At 41.3% G+C, this 10,627-nt stretch overlaps 1 protein-coding gene across 7 annotated transcripts; it reads right to left on the bottom strand.

Annotated features, from left to right (window-relative positions):
• Positions 1-936: 936 nt before the first annotated feature.
• On the bottom strand, positions 937-8,153 carry LOC117838883 (protein DA1-related 1). Of its 7 annotated transcripts, XM_034719073.2 has the most exons (16): positions 7,916-8,150; positions 7,585-7,720; positions 7,358-7,452; positions 6,836-6,981; positions 5,611-5,750; positions 5,069-5,159; positions 4,385-4,438; positions 3,870-4,035; positions 3,086-3,206; positions 2,925-3,008; positions 2,689-2,808; positions 2,238-2,450; positions 2,101-2,160; positions 1,878-1,996; positions 1,695-1,753; positions 937-1,591 (listed from the first exon to the last, which is right to left on the bottom strand). In XM_034719073.2, exons 5-16 carry the CDS (start codon positions 5,716-5,718, stop codon positions 1,269-1,271), a joined length of 1,518 nt encoding a protein of 505 aa, XP_034574964.1. In that variant the 5' UTR covers positions 5,719-5,750; positions 6,836-6,981; positions 7,358-7,452; positions 7,585-7,720; positions 7,916-8,150; the 3' UTR covers positions 937-1,268. The 7 variants fall into 7 exon arrangements, with proteins under 7 accessions (XP_034574964.1, XP_034574967.1, XP_034574966.1 ...); XM_034719076.2 differs by lacking the exon at positions 7,358-7,452 and having other exon boundaries at positions 1,893-1,996; positions 7,916-8,152; XM_034719075.2 differs by lacking the exon at positions 7,358-7,452 and having other exon boundaries at positions 5,069-5,156.
• Positions 8,154-10,627: the final 2,474 nt, after the last annotated feature.

Consider the following 10,627-nt stretch of genomic DNA (forward strand, 5'->3'; position numbering starts at 1 on the left):
CGGCGGCACGTCGGTGCCAGAGCGCGGTAGCTGGTCGGCGAGCAGCGGCGGATTCAGCCCACCTCGACTCCGCGTGGCTCGGAGCAGCGCGGCAGGTTGAGAGCAGCATGCAAGGTTGGAGCGGTGTGCGAGGTCGCCGGTCGGAGCGGCGCAGCAGGGCCGGAGCAAATCGACGGGACGAGCGAAGCGCGTGAGCGCCTGAGGATAGAGACGGGGAGAAAAAGAAGGATTGGATAAGGAAGAACGGAAGAAAAAGGGAAGAAAAAGGCTGCGGTACAAAAGAGAATGGAACCGGATATTGAGTAAAAAAAAGATGCGTTTAAAAAAATGGTATAGAATAATCTATAATTTTATTCGTTATTTCTTATTACATAGTATAAAATCATGTTATAATTCCATTTTTTTATTTTTTTTATTTCAAATGCATCATAAATTGAGGGAAAAATATAAACTTTACTCAATAGTTATGGGCATATTGGACATTTAACCTCTTCTACGTATTATAAAAAATAGAAGAAGCCATTTTGCCAAACGTTTTCCAAAACGACTTCAACTCTAACAGAGGAGCCGAAGCCGAAGTCATTTTAACCACAACCAGAGCTCTGCCAAACTAGCCCAGATATGCTTGTGCCGTGGAGGTGGGTCCATACATTTTCAAGTACCTCACCACCTGACTTCACTTATTACAAGAACTCAGCAGAGTTGGTATCATCATACGACCATGATGAGTGAAAAATCACCTCCTGAGTTCAGTTGATACTTCTGTTTCGAACATCGATGCATAAAGCGGGCACTCTGCCCCCCTTACAAAAACAAATTCAGAGCTGAAGCACCCTTTTACAAATAGTAGAAGAACAAAACGTCGAAAGATGGGAATCTACCACGACACAAAGAAAGGCAAGAAAGAGCCCTCAAAAAAAAAAAGGCAAGAAAGAGTAAAGGGGCAGAGCATCCAAGATTGCATTTCAAACGCAGCAAAGTATATAGTATGTTCGACTTTCTTTTGCATTAAGTGATAGCAGTCTACATGGCTGGTCAAGCTAAAGACCACTTAACTTCATGCGTGAACTGTGCAATTATATAATTGTGAAGGAAAATCAATACTTCTTTTTTCTGCAATGGACGGTATAAACTAAATCCTTATTTATCTTCTCGTATATACTTCGTGTACTGTAGACGATATATACCCTTTGCTATGCGTAACATGAACCAAGAGTTCTCAAAATACCTATACCCATGTTCGAACTTGAGGGGAAAACCCAGCTTCACTATGGAAAAGACCCCGTCAGCTTGATATGATCGAGGGTACTCCTCAAGCCATACCGCTCAACGGCTCGCATGCCTGCTCGAAACCCATCTCCGTAGGCCACGGAAGGATCTGTCTCAATCTGGTGCTTGAAGAACTCGCCAAGTCTCTTTTCGAATTCTGTCTTTGCACCCTTTTTTGATGAGGAGGATGTTGAAGAGGATGATGACGCAGCTGAGGTGGTTGCCATGCTACCAGAACCTGATGTGATTTCCGACTCAAGCCACAGGTGAGCTAGAACCTGACAGATGCCTTCTTCAACCTCTGGACTCAGGGTTCGGTATCCTACCAAAAATGGGGTATTAAGATGGTATATATTTCTGTTCTAGAAACATAGAAGTATGATGAGGATGCTGCAAATGAAAATAAATAAGCACAACAGGAGTACCTTTAAGTCGGAGGTAAGCATGCATCATTTCATGAGCCAGAATTGAGCCAGTTAGCAGCCTGCATGCAATCAAACCAATGAAAATGAAAACATGCAGGGCATTCCAATGGATTGGTAATAGGCATTCATCAAAGGAAAACAAAATCAATTGTAATTAGTTTGTTAAATAATGAAAGAAAAAACCTTGGCAGCCCGTACAGTATAAGAATTGCAGTCACTTCACACCGTCGAACTAGTTTGTATGGTCCTGTGATCATATCTATGATTCTGTTGCCTGGTCCAATTATTGGTCTTCTTAATATCTGTACAATATTATTACATTATCTTATTTTATCATAAATGCCCTCGAATTACAGAAAATCAGTAGATCAATTTAGCAAAACAAGGAAATGTTTTAAGATCTTACAGTTCTGACAATCTGCTCTTCAGATAGGCAGAGACCTCTGGTTTCAGGAAGGTGGTGTCCCTAATCAATAAGAGTAAAAGAATAATATTAGATGTGCATTATGTACACCACACGATAACGGACAGAATGTCACTTACAATTTTCTCTGCTTCCATGGCTTCATTTAGAGCTTGTCGCTCAACCAAAAGCAAGGGAACTTGTTGTTCTACTTTCATGTTCATACCCTCATAGAACTCCTGAATATCAATGTATAGTGGCTGGCACTCATTGGTGTCCATAATTGCAGTATGCAGACACTCCAAGCAGAGTCTCCGGCCATCATCTAATGTTATATATTGACTGTGCTTTGGCTGGGTTTGACAACAAAACAATAAAAGAAGGAAATGCCGTTGGAATCACCAGAGCCATGAAGATGTGCACTATAGGTGGCACAAGATTATACAATTCATCAAAATTACAGGTAAATTTCTGAAAATAGGCGCACAAATGCAGCTGTTGAAGTATTTAAATGCCATGCAGGAATGGCATTGGTTTGTTTTATATAAATACATCAATACATATATAACTGTACATAAACATAACACTAACCTCCATTCGCTCACAGCTGCAGCACCTAGGTGTACCATCATTTTCATGGGAAGGACAATACTTCTGCATCCAGAAAGGATGGGCCCGGTATTCAATGAGGCCATTTTTATTTGTGGGAATCTGGTTACCAAAATGCCATCAGTGTTAAGAAAACCTCAATGGATAATCAAGGTTAAATAATTAGTTTTTACTAAACTTTCAAGCTCATCTATCAAACTGAAGTGAAGAATGCTTACAAAGCTATTGCAAACATCACATTTAGGATGGAAACGCTCCTTGTAGCAGGACCTGTGGTATGCATGGTCTTCATGAACAGCAAACTTCCAAAAAGAAAGGTTGGTGTTAATTATCTTGTGAAGCTGAACCATGTAGATCAGGGGTGTTCCAGATTTTATACCTCATACTCTGATATTGGTATATCACAACCGTAACACCTGAAGCACTGGGGGTGCCAAACAGAGTCCATACAACTGAGAAACCGTCCCTGACCAATTGGAGTTTTGCATCCAGCACAGACCCTACAGAAGGCAGTGGTGCAACCACAAACATAAAAATTACAGAACGGAAACGCTTAACCAGAGAAAATGGAGAGAAATCTCATAATAAGATTCTACATCACAGAGTAGGATAAGGCTCAGATAACCAGACAAGACAATCGATCCATGTTGCATATCCAGTCAGGATAATTCTATACTATGAGACGTATAGGCTTCTGAGTATTACCCTCATGTATATAGCCTTATTTGAATACTGGCTCATTATATAATATATATCTCACCCAGGTAGCCTTTGATATATATGAGTTTGCAGCCATAACATGTTTTCAGAGCAAATGGTGCTTCTTCAAACATTTTCCAAACTCTAACCCTAGCCCTACCCTAGAATCCAGAGTTGTTTTTTTCTCCTTGTATATGAGAGACCAACAAGCTACTGCAACGGAACCAAGTCTAATACATCTGATGACTAATGTATCAGGATGGTTTTCCTCCTGATTATCAGACGTATCGTCCTAAATTGTCATTCACCCCAGTAGTGTGACATGCAGTGTGTTTATGCTTAATAGTATTTTGAAACGAAAAATAACAAATAAGTTTGTGCTGATTGGAAGGTAAGATTATGTCAAGGGGCAGAAGCAACTAGTGAAGCATCACATTATCTTAATGTACCATTGCGAGAAATACCTCGATCCATTTGTGGGGAAAACATATGGGGGCAAGCTACTTGCTGGAGCACTTTCTGAGTGAACATCTTCAATTGGAATATGCTGACGAGGAGGATGTTCATCATTCATACTTTCTTGCAGAGCCCGTGCAAGCTGTTCATCTTCATCTAGAGTAGGACTGGTATCTGGTTCATAATAATAAGACAAAGCATTAAAATTCCTGGTTCTGATCAACAGTACTCATTTTCATATGCTCATTTGCCAATCAAGAACTGCTATATGCTATTCTTTCTGTAATTACTAAATAAGAAAATTTAATATTACAGGAAAACACTGTCCCAAAAAGAGTTATGTTATTTTTGGTCCCTGAACTTGAGAATTCCATATTTAGCCCCTGAACTTGTATATGTGGTCAAGGCACGTCCAAGCCTTATTTAATTGGTAATTAGACATGAAATTGAATTTCAGGTTGATGTGAAATCAATGAACAGTTATCTGAATGAATATATCGAAGAGGAGGTCCATCATTCATACTTTCTTGCAGAGCCCGTGCAAGTTGTTCATCTTCATCTAAGTGGTGCTCCGTATCTGATTCGTAATTAAAATAAAAATAGAAAAGCATTAGAATTCATAATTCTGGCTAACCGTGCTTATTTGCACATGCTCATATTCAATCTAAAACTAGCTGTCTGATACTTCAGGTAATTACTAGAGAATAAATTTCAAAGTTAGAGAAAACCCGTGTCCAAAAATGTGTTGCTTTTGGTCCCAAACATGAGGACTCCATATGTAGTCCCTGAACTTGTATATGTAGGCAGGAGGTATGCCCTATTTAAATGGTAATTAGAGATGACATGTCGTTTCAGGTTGCTAATTCGACCTTGCAACCATCATGCAAAATCAATGAAGGGCTAAAATTTTGGATTTGCATGGAGTTATGATGTGCTTTAATAGTTTTCAGTTAGTGTTGCTTCACAAAAGATATTGTCAAACATTACCATTAATTAGAACAAAATGCTTTGTTATCACTGGTTGCTAAATTACGTCAGGTTTAGAACTGTTCTTACTGATAACAGTTTAGTAGATCTGAAATTCACTCTCAAGTTTAAGGACACAAGTAACGAAACCACACAATACAATAGGAATTTGCTATGCACTTTTTTTGTCTCTAAATTAGAAATAGCCAAAACATGCAAAGATGGGTAGAGTAATACAAACCAATGGCCTTTCCCTTCCTTTGATCTTGCTCTGATAAGGATAGTGCAATAGCATGATCCATGTCTTCGTCCTCATTACCATGCGCACCCTGCTACAGTAAGTTTTTGTAATAATCAAATAAGGAATAATTAAGTATGCAAACAGAACATCCAGTGCTGTTCCTTCCCTCTCAGGAGTCAGGACTGAGGAACATCCAGCATAGTTGTGAGTCCTAATATATATTAAAAATACTGCGAGTCCTAATTAACCAAGCACAAATCGATAAGTTGTTCGCTATTTATATTTTCTAGGCAGACATACCACCAATTGGCTTTAATCAACATGATTTATCAGAAACAGGGAAAGACCCATTTCAAATTAAGAGAGTAAAGAATTATGGGGAGTGCCTTGAGCAACTGATTGTATATAATATCAAGGAGCACACATTTTGATGAACTATGGTTCTCTTCATTTTTTTACAGTAGGTATTACTTAAAACTAACTTATTTGCATCAGTAAATATTAAGATTAAGAGGATAAGATGCAACTGAGCAGAGTGGTACATATGATTTAGTGTGTTGAGTTGAATAGCCTTCATGGGAGTTCCCGTTGTAATGTCCCCTTGAAACTCTATTTACTGAACCTTTAAATATTTTACTCAGCCAACCCATGTTTATAATCTGGAGGGTCAAGAGCCTTCTTCCTGCACAGCCAAAAAAAAAGAAGAGAGAATCATATTTAGAGGAAACTTGTGCATATGAGCTCTCCATATTTAGAGAAGGCAATTGATGGTCTGTCTATATCACATTCTAGTATTTCTTATGTAGCAGTTGACCCAGAGAAGGTTATTTCTATATCTAACATATTACCATGATACCATCTCCACAATTACTCCCTACCCCCATCCAAACACCCACCAGCCACCAAACCTATGTTCGATGTTGCCTCCCCTCCTTCAATACCAACTCTCTGTTTGCCTCTCCCCGACTCCCCTGTGGCCTTGATACTCGAATCAATACATAGGAAAACTAAAAACGTTCATATCTTGGGAACATAAACACATCCGGCAAAACAGGTATCAAGTTGGCTTTGCTGAAGGTAAGATGCAAGGCACCATTGACACTCACTAAGCAAGAGATGAAGGTGGAAGAATCTTCAAGCACATTCACAGGCTAGAAATTTGCTATGGTCCCCAAAAATTTTCATTGACTGCTTTATAGCAATTTCTTCTTCCTTGCCAATTTTGTGATGTGTATTCCAGTAGTAAGCACAGACCTCAGAGGTAGAGTGAATGCGCATGAATTTTCAACAGTCAAGCACATTCATAGGTTATAAATTCAACCATAATCATCAATGTTTATAATTCAGAAGATGTATAGCAATTCTATATTTTTATTTCCTTATTATCTTTTAATGTAGATCCCAACAGTAAGCGTAGATGCATACTGCAAGAAAACATCATTATGTTTCTAGAATTTATCACGCCTAAATTTTGGTTGTTACTTCTTCAGAGTGCTCTTTGCTTTGAAACTGAATATGATCAACCATGTAAAAAGGGGCCAGGCTCAGTAGTGCACTCTACATTACTTTAAAGGGTGAGATCAAAACACAAACAGGCTTGTGGGACACCACAATGATGAAATGTTTCAAAATTCCATATGCATGGCATCCCCAATGCAAAATGCACATAAGTAACCCCAAAGATTGTCACAACTAAATATTCCAAGGGCAAACTATCAGAAAGAACCGTAGTTACATTAGAACTGAGTAAGAGAGCAACTGGCTTACCTTGGGAAGGTCAGATATGCTCCAATGTCCTTTAATTCAGCAAAATACAGTTGGAGACGGAAATGGCATCAACGATGTTATGTAAACTACGACAAAGAGACCAGCAATTGATCACCTACACAGCTATATCTGCTGTATATTTTCCCCTGAGTTCATAATGGAAAAATGTAATCAATAAAATTTATTTATGCTGTAGAATCCTTAAATCGAAAAGTATACTGAAATTCAACAAAATAGCTTAGCATGTCTCTTACTGTCTTATATTTACTATACATGTAAACCCTTTGAGAACCTGGAATGCCAAAAAATGCAGATGCAGCCCTGCTTATATAAATATAAGTCGTGCGGAAATCACTGGTGACCAATCAATCCTTATCAAGTTGTCACCATGGTATGATGAATCTAAATTCCAATATCCAGTACCAAAAAAAAAAAATCTGTAGAGAGAAGGCAAGTGCACCTTCAAAGGAGAAGAGACTACAGAATAAACTAAAATGGCTAATGTCATTATCTTATCCTTACCTAGAAAGGATAGGGAGGATCTTGAATCCAGAGAAAAAATATGTACAACTTTATGCAGCAGGAAACCAAGACAACCAAACTATTATGCCTAATTCCTGTTCCGCAACAAACAAGTCATCATGAAGCAATACGGAGCACGAGAAAGGGGAACAATTAGAGCTTTTCCTCCCAAAAGTAGATGCGAACTAGTTGAGCACCAAAAAGGGTAAACAGCAAGGTATAAGTACCTTGATCTCAGCATCATAGGATACATAATTTTGACTGGGAGAACAGCAGGGACCGGTGTGGAGCTCACTGGGGTCTGGGGACAACCCCCACCTTATGTCCCCAATCAGGCAATGGCCACACTCCCAACTCCTGCACCTGAGCAGAGAGAAGCCATCATGACAGTCCCCACAAGGCATGGAAGTACAGCCACCGAATTCATCACAGTAATTCACCGCAAAAGGACATCAACTACCAAATTAACCTTGAGAACAGGTGAAGCAAGTAAATTACGGCAAAAACCGCCCAAGATCATCGTAATTCAACTAGAAGAAGCAGGGAGGAAAGACTCACCAGTTCAGAGCCTACGAATTCAGCAAAGATCCCCTCTTTCTGGCCTTCTTGCACCAGAACAGCCGGCCGGCCGGAGAGACACGAGCCGACAGAATAGAAGGGAGACGAAACGGGGAGAGACGATGGAGGTGGAGGAAAGAAAGCGAACAAAGCGTGACACGGACGGGAAGGCGGAGGTGCGGCAGCAACAGGGAGGCCGAGCCCGAGAGATGGAAAAAAGAAAACAACCATCTGAGGGTGACATCTCTCTCTCTCCCGCTCCCACTGTCACTCGCCCACCGCCCGCCCGCCCGCCCGCGTCGCTGTCGCGGCGACGTCAACACCCCCCATGCGCGTGGCCGGCGGGAGGGGGAGGGGTAGGAGGAGGCCCACGTGGGGCTTAGGCTGGCGAGCAGGCGCGGCGGCGTCTCGCGCACGCATTGCGTCGAGCGCCCTGCCTGCGCGTCCAGGAAATTCCCTGGCGGTTGGGCTTGCGGGGGTGGGCGGGTGATTGGGGAGGTGGAGGGAAGATGGGGACTTGGGTGACGGGTGGGAGGTCGCTGCCAGAGTCAATGGCAGAGCAGGCCAGGTTGTTTTTGCAGCAAACCCCTCTCTGATTACGGTATTAATCAATGCAATGCTTCTTCACCCATGAGAATGATAGCTAGAATGGGTAAATCTCTTATCTTCGTTTTGAGACGTGTACTCACTGTAGCGAACATGATCCCATTAGACCATAGTTTGTAATTTTAGTGATTGAGTAACAACATAGTTATTAGGATTAATGGTTTGTCAAGCATGTGCCTGTAGATTTTCTAGGTCCCAAGTATGCAAACCAAACCAAACCAAACCATGGCAAGGTCCAAATCATGGTGTTCAAGTGTCCAAGTTATGATATCCATGGTATCTAAGATTATTTTATGGTATTCTAGAGCATCCAAATGACGGCATCTTCGGTGTTTGCATTAGACGAGTTGAAGAGAAAAAGAAACTATCGGATGTTCCGATGGTCCACCTGAGAAGTGTCGGAGCAACCATTGGACGAATTGGTACAACTACAGGCATTTGTCTAAGTCAAGACCACTGGATGTTCCAATACCCTGTTTTCTAGTAGCGTTGGATGAATTCTGAAGAGAAGGTTTGGAAGACGAGGAAAATCCTATAGCACCGGATGATCCGATGGTAGGTCAAGGGGAGCGTCGGACGAAGCATATTTACTTTATGAAGTTTCAGAGAGTTTTTGGCTAGAAGTTCTTCAGTACTGGATGTTCTGACAATACCATTGGATGAAGTATCAGATGAATTTTGGATGTGTAAGTGAAGAACTTGGGCGCGGGGAAGCCAATGACTAGTTGCACCGGATATTCTGATGCATGCTAAAACAGACCATCGGAATATCCGATGGTATACTTTAACTAGCTGTTGGAGCAACGGCTCCTTGAACTCTTAGGCTATTTATCTCACCTCCGCTCGCCTTAAAAATCAAAGACTTAGCACAAGCTTAGAAGAGTGATTAGTGCTAGGATAGGCTTAGAAAAGAGAGAGTGCAAGGTGTGCCTGCCTTGTGATCGGTTCTAGGAGCGACCACATCTGTACAAGGTGTGTCGGCGCCTTGGAGCCTTGATGGCTCGCCGGGAAGTCTTCAACCCTCCGGCTTGATGTGGAGCGGCGTCGACGATCGTGTGCGGGGTACGTGAAGACCCCCTTCCTTAGTGGAGAACCTCCTTAGTGAAGACGACATCAAGGTTACCTGGGAACTTAGCGTGAGCCTTAGTGGCCAAGCCTTTGTGGTAAGTCAAGGGGTGTCCCGGAAGAGATTTGATGACCGGGAAGCAATACTCTTGTGTGAGTAAACTAGTGGTGGCTACATAGATTAGTGGTGGTTTAGTGCCTACCGATACCACGGGATAAATCATCGTATCAAGAGTTTGCTTCCCCTCATCCTCACCTTTTACATTTTCGCATTTCATACTTGCAACTTGTGTGCTTTTATTTTCTTAGTGTAGTATCTTGTTAGGATCGGCTCTAGGTTGCAAAACTTGTCTGGAACGAGGATTTCACACTAGATCAATCATAGTTGTGCATCTTAATAGCATGATCTAGTTTAACTTTGATGAAAAAAATAGTGAAAATTATAGGTTAAAATTTTAAGTTGTCTAATTCACCCTCTCCTCCTTTTAGACTGCGAGATCACCCATTTCTTGCACTCTCTTGGGCAGAAAAATTGCAAGCATCGGTAGCTATTGTTGTCAGGTGACAAGAAATGCCTCTGGGTTGGCCCGTGCTCTGAACACACAAAAGTAAGCCCTCTTTAGCTGTTAATGGTGCTATTTCCTCGTTCCCAACGCCAACAGACCACTTCTAGTGCCTAGTGGTTGTCTTCTACAATCATTGTTGCCTAACAAGCATAGAATGCTCTCCCGTGGTTCTCAACAAGTAAAAAATTAGGCGCATGATATACGGTGTTTTGCGTAAGTAAAAAGCAGTATATGTTAGAGGAAAATGTTTCTTATGGTCCACATCCATACAGGAATAGTTGAGTGCACGAGGTGTGCAAATTAAATATGATCATTTTTAATTCATCGGACTGGAAAAAATGGTTGTGAACTGTGAAGTAGCTAGTTTTGAGTCCAAACTGGTTGAATTGACGGTGCAATAATACAACAGGTCCCCCGAGGTGTTGCATGCAAAAGAAATAGGCTTAAGTTGAATCTGGTTGATGCATCAGCACGT

Source organism: Setaria viridis, chromosome 9, assembly GCF_005286985.2.
Source record: "Setaria viridis chromosome 9, Setaria_viridis_v4.0, whole genome shotgun sequence".
In the NCBI taxonomy this organism is placed as follows: Eukaryota; Viridiplantae; Streptophyta; class Magnoliopsida; order Poales; family Poaceae; genus Setaria; species Setaria viridis.